General features: G+C 42.6%; 1 protein-coding gene across 1 annotated transcript; it reads left to right on the forward strand.

The window, feature by feature from the left end:
• Nucleotides 1-464: 464 nt before the first annotated feature.
• Nucleotides 465-21,089, forward strand: LOC103780110 (A-kinase anchor protein 13-like; the record flags this gene model as incomplete). Its single annotated transcript, XM_008947759.1, has 3 exons — nt 465-612; nt 10,326-10,622; nt 20,902-21,089. Coding segments are annotated over 3 exons (633 nt in total), but the record flags the coding sequence as incomplete, so codon positions are not given.
• Nucleotides 21,090-22,579: the final 1,490 nt, after the last annotated feature.

Raw genomic sequence — 22,579 nt, forward strand, 5'->3', positions numbered from 1 at the left:
TGTGAATGCTCAAGCTAGAAGCAGGGAATTTGTTCAAACTTATGAAGACTGAGGCAATTTGAAGCCACTGTCCCAATTCTGTTGCTTTAGCTATCATATATGGGAGTATATGTATATATATGTGTGTGTGTGTGTAGAAAAAACCCTGTGTTGTGTCTGCTCATGTTGGTCAGACTTGGCATGGTTTCAGCATATTAAGTTGCCATTTTGAAAATACCCTTGAGATCTCAACATATCTCTTCCCAGAGCTGCACTCAACATATTTTTGTACTGGTTGGCTGGCTGTGATGCTAAGAGGCATGCTAAGGATGACTTGCTTATCTGAAAATTAGGATGGGGCCCCAAGCCATGTGAAAGGAGTGTATGAACAGGGAGCAGGAGCCTTGTAGGTAGAAAGCTTTTATTTTATATGATGCAGTTCTTAAAAATGTAAACCTGACCTTTGTTCTTGTCCTTTTTCCTAGGGTGACTCTGTTATTACAGTGCAGCTGACTGAGGAAGATAAAGTTGAAGATGATGTAGTTTTTTACTTGGTCTTCACTGGCTCAACTGTCCAACACTGCACAAGTACGAGAAAGATTAATCCTGGGAGTCTGGAGACAATTTCTCCTGGTAAACAATTGTCTTTATTTATATATCATTGTGCCAGTGTATGAAATTTGGTTAATTCAAGTAGACTTAAATGTGATGCTGTTTTTTTAGTTGTCTTTTTCCTCATTTACTCATAGAGTAGAATGCATGGTTTCAATAACTGCTTTTGCAGTTTAAAAATCTCTTGCTTGATTTCACTAGAGTTATATGGCTCTGAGATTGCAATTATTTTAGGTTTTACTATGTGTTTCTGTTGCAGAAAAGACACAGTTATATTTCCACATAGTAAAAAGCTTTTAAAAGTGAGCAAGATGTTGGAAGACGTATTTTCCAGGTTAGAGATGCTGTTGTCCAAGTGACGTACAGCCCGGGAAGTCCTGGCTGCTCTTGGGGTCTGCTTAACTCACTGAGATTTGTTGCTGTAGTCCTGATGAAGTAGGAACCCTGGTGGATCCTTTTCCCCTAAATCCTGTCCTGCAGATCAGAGCCAGCCCAGAGGTTCTGAGGCTCTTTTGGTGGCAGGCAGCAGGCGGTGCTTGGTGCCGTCCCTGCAGCACAGCCGGTTCAGCCGGGGTGGCTTTGCACTTTAAAGCCCACTGCTCTTTTTAACAAAACAAAACAAATCGGTGCAGCCTTTTCCTTTGACTTCAGGACCGTGGGAATGAGCATGGTCCAGGCTGTGGTCCTTACCATTAACCTTTCATTCTGACTTGTTGCTATGCAGCACATGGATAGTAGTGTGAGAAAAACGCCTGACATTTTCACTGTGCATAGTATAGCTCAAGCCATCAAGTGTGTTTCTTAGGTTTGCCTTTTGATATATCTCGTAAGTATTGTTTTTCAAGAGATGTGTGTGAAGTAAAATTTGGATTGAGGAGTTTTTCCTCCTGGGAGTGAGTGGCTAAAAGTTGGCCACCGTTTTCTTTCATTTCCTCCTCTTTTTGTGCTATTTGGGTTGTTCAGTTGGCTTGGGAAGAGGAATCTTTTTATGGTGGCTGACGACTAGAGCCCTGTGCAATCAATTAGATTAGTGCTTATTTTCTCCCAGAGGAGGGAGGAGAGGAGGTGACTCTTCCCTGCTTTTGTGTGACGGGCGCGGGGCTCTGCCAGCCCTGCTTCCAATGACATCACCTCCCCCTCGGGACCGTGGCTGCGTTGCCAGGAGAGGAACTGAAAAGCTTCAGTGTTCCCCTTCAGCCTGTGCAGGAACCAGCATACTTGATGGGATTTCCAGGGGGAGTGGTGCTTTCCTATCCCTGCTGGCCCTGGCCTCCTCGGAGCAATGTGGATGTGGCTGGGGTGATGCTCTGGGCTCTGTCCCTCCTGCCTAACCTAGATGTGACAGAGTCCCTGGGAAGGGCTCGCTGGGGCTCGTTTTGTCACCGATTGTGGGAAATGTGACTCTGTTCATGATTCAAAGGGAAAGGAGGGAATTGCTCTCAATTGTTCCTTTAGTTATAATGGGCTTTTTTTTTTTAACCCAGTAAATTAATGTTGTGGTGTAGAGCGTGAAATAGGGATGGGTGTTGTCCCAAAATACAGCTTGTATTGGCCTAGAATTTAGTGTGCCTTTTGGAAAGGTTGTCCCATTCCTGCCAAGGTAGCAGTGTCTGGGGCTGCAGTGCAAGGGAGGAGGTGACATCTCAGATGGAAAGCAGCCGTTTGGATAACACCTTCTTCTGTGTTTGTACCTCATTTTGGAGAAACTACCCGAGTTAAAAAAGCCTTCAGTGGCGAAGGGGTAGCTAGGGAGAAGCAAAATGGGAAAAACCAATTTTTTTTTTTATACTCTCCACTGACACTGATTTGTTTGTCCAGTGTTGCCTCAGCGCTGACTACTCCGATTTCAATAAAAGCATGACTTATTTCAGCCCAGCTCTTCCTCCTCCTCCTCCTCCTTCCTGAACTCTACAGTGAATCTGTAATCATGTGTTTACACTGTATATTCAGCCAGTTGCCTTGGAGACGGTTGTGGTGATTCAGAGCTGGCGTTATTTGACCTCACTGCAGGATTAGCTATGAACAAGAGACACTGTGTGGGAGACCAGCCCGTGTTTCAACATCCAGTCCAGGGCACTTTGAAAGCGCTCTGCAAGGAAACCTGCAAACAGCTTTCAGCCAAAATCTCATCCTGCACTTCAGCTTTGAGCATCTTTCGTTTGTTGCTGCAATGCAAGATGTGTTGCACGGCCCCATGAGCCCAGCTGCTCTTTGGGGACAGCTCAAGTGGATGAAGGAAGGACTGATTCACTCGAGAGCATACCGAGCCTCTCTACCTGCCTGCCTTGAACCTCCTCTGCTCCCCTTCTGGGCTTGGAGTCTCTTCCCTCATCCCAGGTCCTCAGAGTTTTGTATGGTCCCCGTGAGACTTCAGGCGAAGTCCATTGGGGGCTGGGATGAAGGAAGTAACCGTAATCCTCTTAAAGCTGATGTAAAACCAAGACCAGATCTAAAATTCTTTTCTCTTGACTATGTCAGTAGTTTTGGTGACATATGGAGGCATCAAAAACAGTAAAGAAATTATTTGATTACATATGCTGCCAAAATTAAGTAATAAGTTGTAGCAAAGCTTTCAAAGGAAATCACATTTTAAAACATCATCACAACACCATGAGTTGGTTTTAGATGAGAAATTGAAGCAAAGGGGATGGAAATATATAAAACTGTCAAAATACTTCCTAAATTCTCATTGTTTGTGAAATTCTCTGTATGCTGAAAGGCTTTACCTAAATAAAAGCTTACGACTGCCAAGTCAAATGACTGCTTCGATTTATATAATTACTAGAGCAATTTGTCTCTTTCTTATGCTGTCTTTATTATCAACCTTAAACACTGAATATATAGTCAACAGTACTATTGAAATGTAAGCTTGTAAGCTTTTTTTTTTCTCTACATGATAAAAGAAAGGACTTCTGATTGTAGATTTATGGGACCATTTTTTTTTTAATTGAAGATGTTGCTGAATGTTGATTCATCAGTCACTCAAAGGACCAAAGAGCTGTATTTCTGCCTGTGCTCTGAGGGATAGGATTGGCTGCTTATGTGCTTCCAGTAGCTCTCTTGGTAGCCTAAAGGTAAATAAGGTTGCATTGTCCAACTAAGCTTCTGTTTGCCTCGGTGAAAAGGTACCCAAAAGTTAAACTGTTGCTTTACTCTCTCTGTTAAAATGCTTCAATTCCTATATGGTCTTGTTTAAATTTGCCATAATTGAAGAAGTTGTCCTTGGTACCAGAGCAACTCTGTAGTTCTGCAGAAGAGTTCCAAAAGCTGCCTTATAAGACACCATGTTAAAGTTGGCGTGGCAGGCAGGGATGTGATGGCACTGGGTATTGCTTGAGTTTGGATATCATTAGTTGCAAAAGCTTGCTTGCTGGAGTTTGGGTATTAAGAAAATACCAAAGTCCCAATCAGGATGCAGAGAGATGAGATCAGCTCTGCTGTTGTGGCTAAACTGTTGTTGCTGCTGAAATTGGGGATGGCTGTGTCCACTTAGGTCATGGATGCTCGTCCTGCTTAGTGTTGGTCATAAACAGCTTTTCAGCAAGCCTTGAATACTGTAGTACTGAGACTGGGTAAGCTTTAATGCAGTTTTTCTTCCCAATATCTCTGCAGGGTGGGGAGGGTCACTGAGACACTGAATGGCCAAGCAGATTGGATGTGGTAGTGTAGAAATTGTGTTAAAGCAGGGAAGTGAAACTTCCTTGCAAGACAGCAGCCTCGTCGCCTGCCTCCCTGCTAGAGCAGCTTTTCCCCTGCTGGAAAACAAACCCTTAATAATAGAAAACCTCAAATCGTGATCTGGCAAACAAACCAGTGAAAGAAGGAACAGCTTCATCCCTGTCCACATGAGTCAACAGCTCTGACCACAGCCTGCCGTGGACAGTGGAGGCATCTCAGCATCAGGAAGCTCTGGGGCAGATTTAGGAGAACTTTCTTGCAGGAGAAAGCTCAGCAAGCGAGCTGCTGTGCTGGAAGTGTTTGTGTGGTGCATGTGGGGCAAGGTTGTATCCCATCATGGCTGTGTTACTGGGCACAGGTTTTGCTTTGCATTGGAAGATTGGTGTGTAGTATGTGGGAGATGAAGAAGAGCTCAGTGGAGGAAGTTTGAAGTAAAATTCAAATTTCACTTGAGAGACAGTCAGAGGACTGAGAGACAGTCCAGTACTACAAACCCAGAGCTGCAGCAGCTCCTGGTCAAGTAGGTGAAGGGTGAGAAGTACCTGTCTGTAGGCCAGGTCACTGAAACGGTGAGGAGGGTAATTTTGTCAGATATAATTGCCTTAGAATGCACTGTTGGAGTGTGTTGTATCACTCTTGAGCCTTTGCACCGAATACCTGAAGCATTTTTTTTCTTGTTGGTTGAGCTCAAAAGGTGCAGGAATCTTGTATGGCTTTCAAAGGGGAGGAGGAGCAATCAGAGGCAGAAAAAGGGCCTGAGAGACTGTCAGTGTGTGGGCAGCTGGTTGTCAGCAGTTTCCACAGGGCTGAAACACTCACGTTAACTCCAAATGCCTTGACTCACTGGGAGCTTTCTCTCCATGCTTAAGCTAAGGTGGGGAAGCAGGTTCAGTCCTTAACTTGTTCTTAATTCCACTGTTCTCAGTGCTGGGGTGTTCATTCTTTCTTTCTTCCTAGTAGTTAAAATGATAGACTAAAAATTAGTTTCAATTAGCGTGGAGATATCTTCATTTCAAACTTTTACTGTGAAATCACTTACATATGTTCCTGCTTTATTCCCTTCTACCACAGACTGTGTTTTCCCCTAAGAAACAACTTTTCATAGAAAAAGCACTATTTCATGAATTACAATCTTTGTGCTGGTAGACCAAAAGGGTAAACAAGTTGCATAATAAATGACCACTTGGCAGTACCAGTTGTGGATTTGAAAATACTCTTAATTATGAAACAAAAAAACCCCCTAAAATAGAATAAAAGAGCATAGCCAAGAAGACTTTTTGCAGTCCATCCTCTTTGGTGTACTTAATTGCTCTAGGCAGTGGAATTAAAAGGAAGTTATGCCAGTTCTAGATGACATCAGTCACAGGAAAAAGTGAGTGAATCTGTATTGAAATGATTTAAGATTTAATGTGTGGGGCCTTTCACTTCTATAGATTTTTTAGAAGTATAAAGGGCTGTAAAAGCACCATAAAGGGCCTTATAAAATTCTTTCCAAACTCTCCAAATGAATAGTCAAGGGTTTAAAAGGAAAAAACAAAGGCTCCTGTCTCTTGCTGGTACTATGCCTATGTATTTCATAAGGTTTCCTGTGTTGCAAGAGTGAATACAATAACTGTATAAATCACACAAACACACTTCAAATATGGGCTTTGATTTTTCAGAACTCAAATTTGGGATTTCTGAAGCAGAGAAGAAGCACTTTTTTTGGATGTCTGGAGGACATCGATCCCTTGGCTTCCCTGTCCACAAGCCACCAGATGGCAACATGTCTTGGTTGCAAACCCAGGATGCCCTTTTGAGATTCACCACATTTGTTATCTGGCTTTCCTGTCCTCCTTAAATCTCTTTATAAGACTTCTTTCAACCCAGCTCCATCATGGTAACTCGGAGGATACAATCAGCACTGGAGTCCTTCCTCACCTACCAGGCAAACCCAAACACGTGCTTCCAGCAGGGCTTTAAATAGTCACCCAGGCTGGGGGGGCCCATTGTTTGATAGCTAAATGTGAATTCTGAAAATAGGAGGTTTGGACAGGATTTCCACTTTTAGAGGAGTAGGAAATGAAATCATGTTTTAGTAATGCTCTATTTAAGTATATTTTGTCTCCATGTGCACCTTGTTTAATGAGGAAAATTCTGAAGAGTTTTGCTGCCACCCTTTTAAGCACACCTCAAACCAAAGACACAGGTACCAATTAGATGGACAGGTCTAAGGCCATATATTAACTTGCTTGCTAATGGCTTGAAGCTTGGAAATCTCCACCTTTTCTCCTGTAGAGGAAGGAGGAGACAACATGGAAGACAACAATGCAGATTGTTGTGCTGCATTGTTACCCTGTAGAGGAAGCAGTGCTATCACACTGATGCATCTCCTCTCCTTGCAGATACAGAGAGACCAGAACACCATGTTTTCATTTTTTGTTCTTCTGTCTTCCCCTAAACAAACTTCACAAAGTGGCCCAGTAAGGAATTCTTTCGTTAAGAGTTGTCTACTTTAAAATAATTTTTAACTTGTGGTTTCATGTGAAGATAAGGAATTCACTTAGTCACAGCAGAAGCAGTCTGCATGGACTGAAATGTTTTCTCAGTTTCTGTGTTTCTCCTGCAAGATGTTGACATTTCTCAAAACAGCATCATGTAGTGAATTGTTTCCAAGCTAAATTTGAAGTAACCGAGGAGCAGGAGAAACGGGTCAAAATACAATGCAGGAAGAATTAAGGAGTGGGTTATTTGACGTTTATCACAGTTAAAACAGCATATAAATGACCTAATTGTGTACTGGGGGTGGGGGAGTATGGAAAGGAGAGGCTGAGACGTACACAAATTTATTCTGTGCAGTCTGGGACATCAGCAAGGTAGAAACACTGTTGTGTTTGTCAGAAGAGCTAGAATTTGAACGGGGATACTGCTGGAAGACACCAGTGTGGTGATGTTCAGTATTTCATCGTTTGCTTTTGGTTGTTATTGTGGCCAAAGGGCCTGATTTCTGGAGAAGACTGAAGGCAATTGGGAGGGTTGCTGGGCAGCATCACGAAGCTGATCCCATGTAAAGCACAGAGACTTCCTTTCTGTGGGTGCCCTCATCTGTGTGATTTATTCAGGTACATGTGTTTTCAGCCTAGCAAAATGCAAACCTTTATAAATAGGTTATAAATAGGCTCATCACTCTTCCTGACACACCCAGGTTGGTGTGGTTTTTTTTTTTTCCTTTTTAATGAGTCAGACATTTTTCTGTTCCACTTCTGGGAAGGTGTATGAGTGAATTGCTGCAGTTGATAGGTGCATGCCCTGATGTCAAGTGCATGACTTGGCATTTAACCCATGTGAGGAGAAAGCCCTGCTGTCTGCCAGCCAGGGCAGAAGAGAGGTGATCACGAGCAGTAGTGTCTGTTCTGGCACTGCTTGGAGCTCTTTGTGATCTTGGGCGAGTTCCTTAACCTCGTAAAAAACAGATTTGGGCTTGTTTTACAGATGATAACCACTTATCTCCTGAGAGTGCCAGAAAGCTTAGCTCACTTTTGCTAATGCTCTGGGAAAAAGGGCTGCTGGAGTTCAGATATTAGTCTAGGCGAAGGAACCAACAGTCTTTGATGTGGAAAGAAGCATTGCCCCACCAGCAGTTCCTGCAGAAGGTTCATGTACTGGGGACATGTTTGCTTACATCATTCCTGTAGCAGTTTCAAAGCAGGGTGCCAGAGACCTCTTGAGCAATTTTTTCAGTATTGGCTGCACTTTTTTCCCACTTGCTCCTTTTTTGTTTGAACTGTTTGCCAAAAGTCAGAACCTGTCCTGGACTCTTACACCCCTCAGTCTGACATCTTCTTAGATGTTGGGAAGGAGAACATCAAAGCGATGCGAGTGGTTGCCCTTTCGAGGAATGCTCCTCAGGGTTTAGGATGATGCTCGTTTGATCCTAGTAGACAAAAAATGGATCATCAGCTCTGTCACCTCTCTTTCAAGGCTGTGTTACATATCTGGGGGAGTTTCAAGAGAATCATTGTTGACTGGAGATCAGGACATGGCCTTTGTGTCACCTCTACTTTCCTTGCATTCAACAATCCTGTAGCTTTGCTCAGCTTTGGGGCTGGGGTTTATCCCACAGGATAGCCTGGTCTCCTTTGCAGCCTGCATACAGCTCACTGCTTTTGTGGAGGCTGTAAGCAAAATTAGTAAGCCTTGCATGCTCCTCCTTCTGGTGTCCTTAGGAAGATGAGCAAAGCAAGAAGATATAGAGGTGGGGATGTACAGTTCTGACCTGCATTAAAGGCAAGTTCCCCTAAAATTGTACCGTCCCCTCACTTCTCTCTTGAACATTTGAGGCTCCTGCTGTGAGGACGGGTGGAATTTGTGAACAGGTTTCATCGAGGCTGCTGAGATCCTCACCACTGCCCATCCAGTTGGAATATATCCAAAAAAGCAGGAGTAGGTCTTCTTAGCCTTATTTTTTTATATAACATCACAAGTAGTAGATCTGTTCCTTCAGGTTTCACATAATCCTCTTGCCAGTAGATGCCCAGCACTGGAAGGAAAAAAGTTTTCTCACCTTTCAGCTTCAGAGCCTCTGGGTTGTATTGAGCTGTTGCAGCAACATCCATGTGTGTTTTCCTCCCCTTCCCCACTTGTCTTTGATAGCTTTCCAGCTGCATTTGCTCTCCTTAGGAAGCTGCACAGCCTCGTCTCTGAAAATCTTGGTGCTACCCGCAGTGTCCTAACAGCAATTTTGACCTTTCAATTAACTTCAGGATCGCCTCTTTCAGCAGACAAAACCTGTATAGATGCCAAAAGCCTCAGAACAGTTTTAGAAGGTTGGCTGATGGAAGACCATGAAGATTAGGGACATATTTTACCTTTTGTCAGGGAAATCAACAGCAAAGGGCCCCGACACAAGAACGAAACTTTCCCACTGACCACAAATAGGGGCTTAAATTGAATTTTCAAGCCTTTAAAAATAAATCGTCATTTTGTATTTAATTAAGCAGTGTTTCATGAATGTAGTAGTATGCTGAGGTCATGGGCAAAAAGAAGCTTTTCCAGTAATTAGTGCAGGGTCCATGCTGTTCTGGCAAAACCATCCATGACGTCAGTCCGAGGCTGGAACAAGAAACTGCCGCACGGTGAGCTTGAAACACAAACCTTATTATTGAAGGGGCACATCTGACAATTAACAAGTCCTGATCGTGTTGGACACGGTGCATTTTTCCTTTTAAAATGACAAAAAAGGTGTTGGGGGGATTGGTTTTGGTTTTTTTTTTTTTTTTACTTATTTTTTTAGCTTCTGAGTGAAATTGCTGCCATGCCAGAACATCCTTTCTCTTTATTCCCCTGCCCGAGATAAATAAATAAGGTTAAAAGTTATTAAACATCTAGTATTTCTGTTTTGTAAATATGGAAAGTGGCCATTTCCCTGTTTTTATTTAGCAGAAGCATATTAGTTTTAGTTTTCTTGTGTGAACCCAAATGCCAAGGGCAGGTGCAGCAGGGAGCCTGAGGTCAGGGCATGCTTGAGCAGGTTGTGCTTTTGTAGCCATTGCTGCTTTTTAGGTCTTTCTTTTGGGTGAAATTGTGGTGTTTTATGCACAAGCCAAGTGTTGTGACAGTATTTGGAGTATGTAGTTTTGCAGCATTCGATTTCTGGTTTCTCTTGAGTTACTGGAGTCCTGTGGAGCTGGAAAAGAAAAGTTTGGCTGTATAATCTGACTGATTGGGACTGTTATTTCTATTGGTATGTTAACAAAATCTTCACTTGAATTGCTTAATGCTCTTGAGTTTACTTGTTGCTGTTTAAAAATAGTCTGGTCAGATAAGAGTGGCTTTTATTTCTTGGTTTCTATTGTGCCAAACAGAGAAGAGTTGTACATCCTTTCCTTTTAAAGTCTATAGAAAATACTTATCTCTGATATACATTGCCAAGATGGTTTAAAGCTGTGATTCTTCATAACCTTTACCTGACTAAATGCATAATGCAAAAACGAGAAGTGTCAAAGGGGTTGCTCAGTTGTGTTTCTTCAGCATGTTTGATTGTTCTCATTACCATATCCCTTGGCTTTATTTTGCAGGCCATGACTGCTGTGAGACCGTGAAGGTGGCACTCTGTGCCTCTAGAGAAGGTCATCCTGTTCTGGTTGTGGCAGAAGAGAGCTTCCAGTTTGTCCAGGATGAAGCCTATGATGCTGCTCAGTTTCTGGCCACCTGCGCCGGCAACCAGCAGGCACTCAATTTCACACGCTTCTTGGACCGGTCCAGACCACCTGCTGCAGACGTGGACTTCTTGGATGAGAAGGTGGCCTTGGCATTTCGACACCTAAAACTGCCTGCAGAGTGGAATGTGCTGGGAGCAGACCAGTCCCTGACCGGTGAGGATCTCTGGGGCACGCGTGAGACGTGCGGGTTGGCAGAGAGGTAGAAAGCCTGGGAGAAAGGGTTCCCTGCTTTGGGAACCCTCCACATGAAGAACCCTCTCAGAAGGTGTGTTGGCTTCTGTGCGTGGAGCTGGGATGTGCTGTGCATCAGTGTGCCCCTGCTACATCTGCATCTTATGCTTTGCACTTCAGCCACCTTAAAATACTTAAGGCATTGATAGCTTTTCTGTGTCTTTTCTTAGGAAACAGCACAAGCTGTTGTAAGTGGTCAGTACTTCTAACATATTCACAGACAGGTTTTTATTTTCTGTGTATGCAATGGTATGTGTAGCAGAACCAAGCTTCTGAGATTCCTTGAAAGAAACCTGTGTGTAGACAGCCTTGATGCTCCTGGAAGTTTTATCCTTGTGCCATAAATTTGGTGCTTTGAGTGAATGTTGGTTTTATAGCATGTGTGAAGTGACTCTGATGTGTAAAATAAATCTCATTTTTTCTTTTTGGAGAAGTTGGCTCTGCCCCTGAGGATTTTTTGCATCTCTGGTTGCACACTGGCTGGGCAAAACCAGACATTCCCCAAAATAACCACAGCAGTGAGGGCTACCGAGGGCTTATAAATAAACCCCAAGGCTGGCCCAAAGTCCTAGGCGACTGCTGAAGCAGAAGTGAAAAGGCTTTATGCTGTAAATTTTCAGGGTACTTTGGCCAATAGTTTCATTTAAGGAATGTGGCTGTGAGGCATCTGTTGTCTTTTATAAGATGCAGTGATGTAGAACACGTGAATAGGAATGGGATGTGGCTTGCTTGGTGCCACTCTGTGCACTCTGACAGGGTTTTCTGCAGATCTTCCTGCTTTATTTTTTACCAACTTGCTGACTCCTTTTGCAAAGGTGACTACAAGGACAGACAATTTCACCTGTGCTAGCAGACATTAAAAGATTTGATTGTATTTAATGACTTCAGGTTAGAAATTCAGATGCTGTCATATGTTTACAAGGAGATAAACATTTGGTATTTTTTTCCTCTGTGTGGAAGACACTGATGTTTCTGCATCTAAAAGTTAATAACACAGACACTTCTGGCTTAAGTGATAAAAGCACAAAGTGATTCTAACTTAATGAAGACTTGAGAGCTCGGGATTGTTGCTTATTTTGCAGGAAGGTTGAGATCTGGTTTCTCTTTTTGACTTTTGAATATTGTTCAGAAAACCAGCACTAAACAGGCCGTTAGATTTACATTGATTTGCTAAGCATGCACTTGTGTGCCTGGAAGTCATGATGGTGTAGGGCTCTGAATGCTAATAGACCTGTGGAGCATTTGTTGCATGCCCAGTGAGAAGGGGGAACTCTGTAGTGCTGAGTTTGGTAGCACCGAGTGTTTTGGCATCTTGTGGTGGGGTTTTTGTAGGCAAAAGTGTAAGTGAATAAATACAACACCAAAAGCAACTTTAATCTGAAAATATTGATGCTATGAAATACGTTCCCTTGTAGTGAGTCTTTTCATAAATAACTGAAAAAAGGCAGTTTATTGATGTCATGGCCTGTCGTTTGTCTTCTGATCAGCTAGAGGCAGATTGATCTGCTGATTTTTTGCAGTGGGATAATTATACATAGGGAATTTAGGGGAATTTTGTGATTGTGACAGGAAAGATTTGCATGTGTAAGCATCCTTTTGGTCATGAAACTGTTTTGCTAGAGTGAGATTGAAGAGATATCCCAGACTTATGATGAAGCACTAGATTAGAAAAGCCTCTGTAGTAAAATGCAGCACCCTTATGCTGGTGCTTGTGGGTTTATTTGTGTGGGGGAGAGAGAAAAGCACAGCAAAGATTGAAGCTGGGGGAACATTTGAACAGTTACATGTCTCCTGGCCAGTGTCCCTTGAGTGAGACACCCTGTCCTGTGCTGCCTCACTACCTATGAACAGCTATTCCAATTCATACTTCACATTCTGCTAAATGTCAGCACCAGATACTTCAAATAACCTCCTCAGAGAAGAAAATACTATAGAAATGAGAACAAAAGAAAACGTCAGATCGCTTCTTGAAAGATTTTTAGTGCTGCCTCTGAGCTGGCAAGTCTCTATGGGCTCTTGTGGGTTGGAAACAAAACGCTGCTGTTTAGCAAAACCTCTGAAGGCAGGAGAGAGCTGGGAGCCTCAGCCAGCTCCCCGAGTGCTGCAGAGTGATGGGGAACTGCTGCTCAGAGATGGCTGTTGCTGTCAAGCACGTTTAAAAGTTGATTTTTCTAAGGGCTGAAGTAGGAGTCTAGCTTTTACAAAACCAGGAAGTTTTTCTTTCTTTCTGCAGACAGAAGCTGAGTAGAAGATCCACTATCAATCGGTGCTCTCCCCAGAGGGCAGAGAAGCTGCCAAAAGGAACACCCAGCTCCATCTTCTGAGGCTGTGTAGAAGGGCATTTGTGCAGTGCAGAGTGTGCAGTTAAGGTCCACAGGCCAAGGAGAAGGAGTCAGGTTAACATCCCACGTGGTTCTGGGGACCAGCAGACTGGTGGCTGCACTGTTAAAATGGTCTGCACTGCTTTGCATTCATCCATTATTATTCCCTGTGTTATTGCAGCATTCCCCACCCTTCTAACACATCAATAGGTTTGCCTTGTTAGTATGGAGAAGTGCAGGGCAAAGCCATGTGAGAATCATCTGCTTGCTTTGTTTTGATTATCAAACCAAGGTCTTCATTCTTTAAGAGTTTGCCGTTGCCCAAGGTTGAAGGTATGGTGTGGTCATGTAGCCAAATGAACAGCATGTTCTTTCAGTTGCAGGTTAGAAATACATCCAAGATGATTTAAAATTGCTGGAGGACATTTGCAAACATTCCAGTGCCTTTTTTTTTTTTGTTTTGTTTTAACATTTCTTTGTATGTAGCCTAAAGTTAGCTGTTACCATTTGACACAGATGTTTGTTCTGCCTCAGTTCTTAGTTCTTCACCCAAAATCCACTGAAAAAAAGTAGATTCATTTGGACCTCAGGAAGCTTGGAGTGAACTTTGTGCCAAATGTAACACCCTGCTATGTTTTTGTAGGATTGGGACTTTGATGATGAGCTTTTTGTTGAGCAGCCAGCAGGCTGGAACATGGTACCCAGCCTGGTCTTGTCACTGACAGTAACGCTGATGGAGATCAGTGGCTGGACATTGTGAATCACTAATGGGAAAAGTGAATTTGGAGAACAGAATCCTCTCAGCTTTTTATTTATCATTTTTTTCCTGCTTGTTTTTCTATGGGTACTGTTGCTCAAATTTCCTATTTCTAATTGTTGGCCCTACTGATTTCATCCTGGTTTGAATTTAATAAGGTAACAATTTTTTTATGGAGTATTTTTTCCCTTAATATATTTATAAAGTCTACTCTCTCAAGCTCTTCCTCAAAAGGTATACATAGGTTTCAGGGTGTTTTGATCAACGTATTCCTGTGGAAGAATAGCACTGTCAGCCAGCACCTGTGGAGCTGACTGGAGAGCAGAGGTGAAGGGACCTGTGGTGTTTTGGTCTTTTTTCCCAGTACCCATGGCCCTGTTTTGACTCTCTGGTTTGTTCTTAGGATGTTGTACATCTGACTTCTAAATTGCCTTCCTGCTCTACATCTCTTTCATTTCTCTAATTTTTCCAGACCCTATCTGCTGTGTAGGAACCTTGAGGTGCAACCTCTACTTGCTGTTTTCAGAAGACCTCAGAGAATGAGTCTTAGCTTTGAGAAAGGGACCCCAGATATGTTTTAATTATCTATTTATCCACAGATAGCAAATATTTTACACAGATCCCAGGTAATGAGACTTTAGGAGAGTAAAATATCTTCTAAATCCCACTTGGTGCCATTGTAGCAGAACTGGGGATAGGAGCACTTAAGTTTCCTGACTTCAGAGGTCCTTGGGCTCCATCCTCTCCTGCTGAGGCAGACAGAAGATACTCAACCATTCAGTTAGATGAACTGGAGAGCAGAAGAAAGCCTGGCACGTGCCCAGGCTGAAGGAGATGGGGGAAGCAGAGACGTGCATGGTGCCCTGGTGCCGCTCAGCTGGCGCGGCAGCGTGTCCTCGTGTTGCAGGGGCAGGGCAAGGTGTTTGTGAGGGCAGAGGAAGGATTTGCATTGCAGGTGAGGAGTGTGTCTGAACCCCCTTGGGCAAGTGTGTCCTGACCTCCTCTCTGGCTTCTGTCCTGGGGCAGTTGTGTCCTGAGGACTGTGCTCTTCTCCCAGCCACACGCTGTCCTTCTGCACTAGATGATTCCTGGGCCTTGCTCTTAATTACCTGTCCATCTGTATGGACTCAGATGGCACCCACCATTTCAGAATAGCCATAATTAAGGATTACTCTTGTTGCCATGGTATCCCAAACACAGCATTACTTTCAGGTGCTGTATAATCATGTCCATCTTAATTATTACCAGTGCACTGTAACTTTCTAAAGAACATAGTTGTTATTGTTGTCAAAAGTAGGGTTGTTTACTGTTCTTTATGGCATTTAAAGGGAGCTGTTTAAATGGAACAGGTTGTTACACTTTATATCTAGAAATTAAAATGTAATATGTATTCTGAGGATGCTTGCAGTGTAAACATAGCACTGATTTTCTGCTTTAAATGACTGAAGAGAAAACAAGCTAACTAGAAAACCAGAACAGAATATTTGGAGGTATGAGTAATGATTATGGGTTGTGTTGCAGTGGGGAAGGAAAAAAAGCAGGAAAAGAAAATATTTAAGGAGGACCCAAGGCTCAGGTATGAAAAGCTTACAGAGCTTAATAATTGAGTTAACTATCAGTAGTAAACAGATCCCTTTCAAGATTCCTTTTAAATGATATTCTGACAAAGCCTTTGAGAAAACAGAGTCTTTTCCTATTGCTCATTAAAAGTAAGCAGTGAAACTGAGACCTGTGGTTACAGTTTCAGTGGTGTGCACTTTCCAAGGTGGTGCCTCCAGGAGCTGCTTAACCCTGGCAAAGGGTTGGAGTGACCAACCACAACATGGAGCCATTCCCCTGGGAGTGTAAGGAGAAGCAGTTCCTTTGATGAGCTCTGAGATAGTCATGATTATGAGCAGATAACCAGGAGACCATCTCATGAGATAAAACGCTTATCAGCTTCCTAAGTTACTGACATTTTGGACACATACAGCTTCCCAGAAATGCTGTGGAATGAACATCTGTGTGCAGTAAGTACTGCTTGAGAAACAGCCTGAGCTTGCCATGTAGGATTTGGTAGGCAGGGAAATGCTTTTTGCCCTGGATTTGAAATAATCTGAATGGATTTGGATTATGAGTTTAATAATTCAACGTAGTAGGATCTCAGTGTACAGCCAACAAGAGTGTCACTGGTCAGAGATGGTTCTGGTGGGGTTTTTTTTAAGAAAGGGAGAATGTCTGAAGAGTGAAAGTAACCAAAGAAAGTGCCTTATTTTTAATTAAAAAAAGAAAAGGAAAAAAACTAATAAAACCTTAAAAAAGCTTTCAAAACTAGTTAGAAGGATATTTGAGTTTTAGGAGCTAACACTTCTTTTGCATGGGAGGATGTTAAAGATATGCATCCGATGAACAGATTATAGCTTCATGTCTGAAAAACATCATCTGCTGCACTCTTTTTATAGTTTCTCATTGAACCTTTTCAGTGTAATAGTAACAGGCATTCTTTTTTTTGGATTTCATATCCTTTCCAATCCACTGCTCACCTTCTCTGCCCTTGATAAAAGATTATATGGTATAAATCAGCATGGTCTTTGTCACACTGCAAAGTGATCTGTTCAGCTACAGTAAAAAGATAAGGTGTAAAGGGCTTTTTCCATACCTAAATTTAATGCCTTCTGCAGTGGAAAATGGGAAGCAGAAAATAATTCTTGTTCAGCCAGTGTCTGAAATGTGCTGCTCTGTGCTCAGGTGTACGGCTCAGTCTGTGGCTGAGAAATCATTGGCATGAGAAGGTTTCTGTTGCCTTTGATATTAGTAGGAATGGGATATGAAAATCCTTGGTGCTTTGAAAAATTTCTTGTTTATAAGATTAAAAAAAGAATTGCCCACACATCTTTTTGTTAACTGAACTTGTAACTCCAAACACAGTGTCTTTGCCTTGACTTTATTCAGTGTTGTTGTATGGAGTATTCCTCTAGGACCTCAGTGTTAAGTGGCAGCTCGTTGCTAGTTTTCACTCCTCATGTCTCTTGAGGGTAGACCTGAGCAGTGAGAACATGTCCAGCAGAAGCAAGGAGAACGAGATTTTGAGGCTGAGTTTGATGGTAGACTTCAGAATTGTAGAGTATATGTGAATTTGGGTGAGAACCAAGCAAAGGCCACCATCACAGGAAGACTGGCAAGATATGCTTCAAGGTATTCCAGCCCATGGGTGTCTGTTCCTTGATGAGAAGTCTCAGGGCATGGAGGATAAACTGAGCAGTTAAATGTCAGTTTATATAGGAAGAGTGAATTTTAGAAAGGAACAGTATTTTTCTTCCTGTTATTTAATCAGGACTAAAAGGAAAAATTTTCCTTGGAGAACAATTTGTGTGTTCCCAATGTGTCATACCCAAACTTCTTTTTTTTTTTTATTCAATACTTTCTTATTTTGTGCTAATAGCACCTTAAACAATCCTTTGCTGTTAGCAAAGTACATATGACAGTCTTCTATGGAAATTTTGTCCCTAATTACCCAGATAAACTGCCTGTTTGTATGTCACAACTGAAAAAAAACCAACATAAAAATAATATATCTGAAGTCTTATGCTTTGCCAGCTGGACTGGAGTGCCCTGCCATTAGGAGGCAATAATCATATATTTCAGCTCATTACTAGGAAATGAGAAAGGAACAAAACAACATTGGCTTTTCCAGTATAGTGTGCCTTATATTTCCACAATTTCCTAATTACAAGAAGCTTTTAGTTGATATTCAAAAGACAGATATTTTAAGATGAGGAGCTCATGCTTGATTTGGGGTAGGAGACGTAGCTCTGGCTATTGCATGGTAAAGCTTTTGTTACTCTTCCGTGCCTGGGACGGGCATTTTGCACCATGACAAGACCTCAAAATCATTGACTGAATTTTCAATATTTTGTGCTACAAGCTTTGTCCCTTCAGAGGTAGGAAGTCTGCAGGAATCTGTCCATCTTCTTCCTCTCTCCACCCAGCAATGCTCCTGTGCTTGATGCAGATCAGCTCTCATCCTGAGCACCACCATACAGGAACAGATGTACTTTTCCATTATATATTTATTAGTAGTTAATCCAGCCCACAGATGGCACACGCCTTTTAACTGTTACCATGCAAGTCTTGCACACTCCAAAACCTTCTACAGCCATTGTCTGGGGCCCCTACAGTTGTTGTATGTACAGCACTTGGTCTCTTTGCTGCCATCATCTGTGCCCATCTGTTCTGATGGCCTGGTGCCAGTTTATATTTTAGGCAGATCTTTCCAAATAGGCCCGGATGGTGAGTTTGTGTGTTTAATATGCTGTGGATGGCAACATGCCATGTCTTCTTCTACACATCTTCTGTGCATGTCCTCGTTGCCCAAAGGCATTGGTGCAGGGCCACGTTCAGACACCTCCATCCAAACGCTGGAACTACTGTGTCTGTTAATTTGGTGGTAAAGAAGATGGTTTTAAAAGTATGGGGAAAAGGTGGAGTTTTAAGAAGTTGCAGTTGTATGAACAGTCTGCATCAGATGGGCATCTGGGACAGCTGAGAGGGGGCATTGCATCTAAGGCAGCGTGAGACAGAGTGGCACCCAGCTGGATCAGGGACAGGATGAGTGTTTGCATCTTGCAGAACTTGGAATCAGTCTCTGTGTTCACTGGTGAACCATGAGCCAGTGAGGAGAAGATGCTTCTACCTAACTGAGGCTCTCAGTTGGAGGAGGAGGAAGCATTCTGTTCCAAGGACCCCTGTTAAAAAGGAGACTGAGGGTTGATCTCATCAATGTTTACAAATATGTAAAGGGTGAGTGTCAGGAAGATGGGATTAAGCTTTTTTCAGTGATGACCTATGATAGGACAAGGGGTAATGGGTGCAAATTGGAGCATAGGAGGTTCAAGGTGAATATCAGGAAAATTTTTTTCCTGTGAGGGTGCCGGAGCACTGGAACAGGCTGCCCAGAGAGGTTGTGGAGTCTCCTGCACTGGAGTCATTCAAAACCCGCCTGGACACCTTCCTGTGTGATGTACTCTAGGTGGTCCTGCTCTGGCAGGGGGGTTGGACTGGATGATCTTTCGAGGTCCCTTCCAACCCCTATGATTCTATGATTCTATATGATTCTATGATTCTGTTTATCCTTTTCACGTCTATACTGCTCAATTTTGGTGCAAGAGTGTCCATTTCAGTTAGGAAGATGATGTTTCCTTTCAACAAAGAAATGAGAGCAGGAGATCCTATGCTGTAACTGGCATGGTCAGGCCAGTGCAACACATTCTTTATTCAGACAGCAGTCGTTTAGTCTAAGAGAAGTGCTTTTGTGCTTCCTGTGCCTCAGCAGGAGGAGTTGTACCACTTCAGTTCTGCTAGCTGACTCCACCAGTGTGTGTTGTACAGGTAGCGTAGGACTAGGTTCATGGAGTGAAACCTTTCACTCTGGGTAACTTCCACATGTACTAACAGTTTCTTCTTCCTGCAGTTTCACCGGTAGCCTTTCCTTTATGTCTGTCTCTATGGTGTGTTATTTTTCATTATTCTTTAAGTTGGAGACTGTGACAATCATGGATTAAGTACCTTGTTGCATTATTTCCAAAGCATTATACTCCATAGCATGTAACACCAAAATCCTTGTCAAGTTGGCTCTGAGTGAGCTCAGCTATGCCCTTTGTCTCTGGTCAGCTGGAACCTCCATTCAGAGATGCTCTTGTATTCAGGACAGCTTGGTTGTGCTTTACAGTAATCAAGAGGAGGTTAGGGGGAAAGATTGCTTTGTAGCCCAAAGTCCTAATTTGGAGTAATTCGGAAGGATGATGGTGCAAGAAAGGTTTTGGTTCTTGAATACATATTAGTTCTTCAGGAATTGATCCAAAAAGTTGGGGAAAATTGAGTGTCAGGCAAGGAAGAACTGCCCATTTTTGCTTTGTTTTTTTTTTCACTAAAGGTCTTAATGATGTCCCTTAAGAAAGCAAGTAACCTAGAAAAACAACAGCACTTTGAAGAAGTGATTTCTCTTGGGCCATGCTTCTTGAGGAAAAAAAATACTTAATTAAATCTTAATGCCATTATGTACTTGCATTTTTGAACCTGCTGTATAGGTTTGGATGATGACCAAATTAATAACCCAAAAAATCATTGCTATGATATTAAAGATATTATACCAAGTGTGCTCATTGGCATGGTTTACTGAGACCCAGTTGGTGCTTTTGCTGTAGCTGCCAGTCAGTACTGAAATCCTTTGTTAATTAAAGAACAAATTTTTGTTTCTTGAAGTTGTTTTAACCCAAATGCTTTTGCCCTTCATACAGAAGTAACAGGCTTTGATCTGCAAATACTCTGTTTCAGCAGTGCATCTGGAGCTCGTTTCTGGTTGAAGCTTTTCAGAGAATCATTCTAGGGCTGCAGTTTTTAGGGTAGGGGATATTTTTCTGAGATGAAAGCTTAGGCTCAAGAGTGACTTTTACCAAGTTAGAAGGTCACAGTTATTAAGCATAAAAAGTAGGACTGGCAATAGCTAGTGTATAGATGCTGCTGCTCAGAATGAGAGAGCTACTGTATAAATCTGACAAAAGCTGATCTGAGGCATAATGGAACCAGGAAAGCAAAATCCTCACTTTTTTTTTCATCTGCACCAGAGGTTAAACTGTTCTTTTATAACTGCTTTACATTTGTGCTTTAAATGCAATTGGTTTTTTTTTTCATTCCTTGGGACAAATCAGTGTCCCATTAAATAATACAGCTTGTTTGTTCCTAAAACCTGGTCCTGAGTGTGGGAGGAGAAGGGTTGGACATCTAGAAAAACCCATGTGACCATGTCAGGCTCTATTTGGAAGCGCTGCAACTTGGTGGTTGCCGTGGCTGTTTATGAAATAGTGGGGTTTTTTTTCACATTCACTTCTGTGGTTGATCTCACTCTGCGAGGTCCTGAGCACTTCCAGTTCCCTTGTAGCATGTCCCTCACTTTAAAGTGCTGGTCTCTCCTGGATATTGGCAGCCAGTATGTTTTTCCAGGTGCTGCAGGTTCTTTGGTTTTCGGGCTGGCAGCTCCACGCCAGCTGTTGCGTGGGGTGTGTCTGGGTGCTGGGGGTATGGTATCCACCTGACCTGCAGCCTACAAATTCCCATTCTTTCCTTTTCTTCCTTCCTCCCTTCCCAGAGAACATCCCTCGGGAGACGCTGATGCATTTTGCGGTGAGGCTGGGGCTGCTGCGCCTGACCTGGTTCCTGCTCCAGCAGCCAGGGGGGAGAGGAGCTCTCAGCATCCACAACAACGAAGGGGCAACGCCCGTGAGCCTGGCCTTGGAGAGGGGCTACCAGAAGCTACACCAGCTGTTGACAGAGTAAGGATGATTTGATGGGTCCTCTGCTAGCTTTCCATCCCGTATCGTGCTTGCCTTTGCTGTACCTTGTCTCTGAATAGTGTCTCAGAGCTACACTCTTAACTTTTAAAGGCAATTCTGGTTTAATTATGCTTTTACCTTTCTTGCTAGAAACAACGGGTGCACGTCCTTAGGGTTTGGGGGAAATGCAACAACATCATGTTCTCCTCTGTTGCACAGTGTTCTGCTTCCAGCTGTCGCTCACAGCCCAAAGTGAGTCACTGTAGTATCAATTAATTAAGACAAACCTTATGCAGACACATATGAAAAATCTTCTCTTCCAACAAGCATCGCTACCCAAAAGTGGAGCTAGGGGATTTTGTGGTGGTGGTTGATTGTTGTGTTCTTACTTTGCAGATTTGGGAGTTTTTTTGGTTAAATGACATATTGATAGTTGAAATACAGCAGCAACTTGTAGAGAATAGATAAAAAACCTGAGTGGTTGTGAGAATCAGCCAGGTCTTACAAACTCATAGCAAGTAACTAGTGGCATGAGCATTTACTGCAGTGCTTTACAAGGAATCTTTCAGAAGATGACAAGTTTTGAATGGCAAATGTTTAGAGATCTAACTTTAAAAGCTGAGGCTAATAAAGACAAAGAGCTTAAAGAAGTCCCAAGGGGGCTGTTGGTAAAGGATAGAAGGTTTGGTTTGCATGTGTGTTACTCTGATGCACAGTTCTCTTAAGCTTCGTGACTAAATTTGTTTTTCTGAATTGATTTTTCAGATACTTGAGATTTATGTTGTGACCCAGTGCCACGTTTAGAGGTCTGCTGTGTTGTCCACATTATCACGCAACATTTCTCCATTGCAGATTGTAAATTATTCTGCTCTCTATAGTTGTTGAGCTGGGTGTTAGAGAGCAAAAAAAAAATAATCTGTGTTGCTGGAGCAATTGCATTTAAGTTTGATCTTTAACGAGTCATCCAACACGTGCAAAGTGAGGATGAAGGAGAAGGTGCAGGGTGGGACAGAAGCTGTACTCTACCCTTGTCTTCTGCCACCCTTGGCTGGGATTCATACAGGGCTGATGACTGTTACTTTTTTCTCCATTGATTTCAACAGTCATAGCCTGAAAACAACTTTTGCAGGCTGTTTTGTAAAATTGGAATGTGCAAATTCATCCAGTAACTGCAGTAAAATTCTCCAAGGTGAGACTAACCATGTTAATTTTAGATACTGTCATGAAACTTAAGGTGGCCAAAGCTTTATTATGGAAAGGTTCAATTGACCAACACATGATTATGGAGCTCACAGCAAATACTGTGATCTGAGTATGAGCAGAGCTGGGAATTTGAAAAGAAATGGGAAGTAAACAAGACCATTACAAGAGCTATTTGTGTATTTGAAGTATTTCACAACTGGTTCCAATACTGGAGCAGCATTTCTTGTGCAGTGGGAAGAAGAGTTTTTGGACTACATGGCATTACCTCTGCCTTTCCCTTTAATAGATGCT

This window comes from Merops nubicus, unplaced genomic scaffold (assembly GCF_000691845.1).
Source record: "Merops nubicus isolate BGI_N331 unplaced genomic scaffold, ASM69184v1 scaffold19759, whole genome shotgun sequence".
NCBI lineage: Eukaryota > Metazoa > Chordata > Aves > Coraciiformes > Meropidae > Merops > Merops nubicus.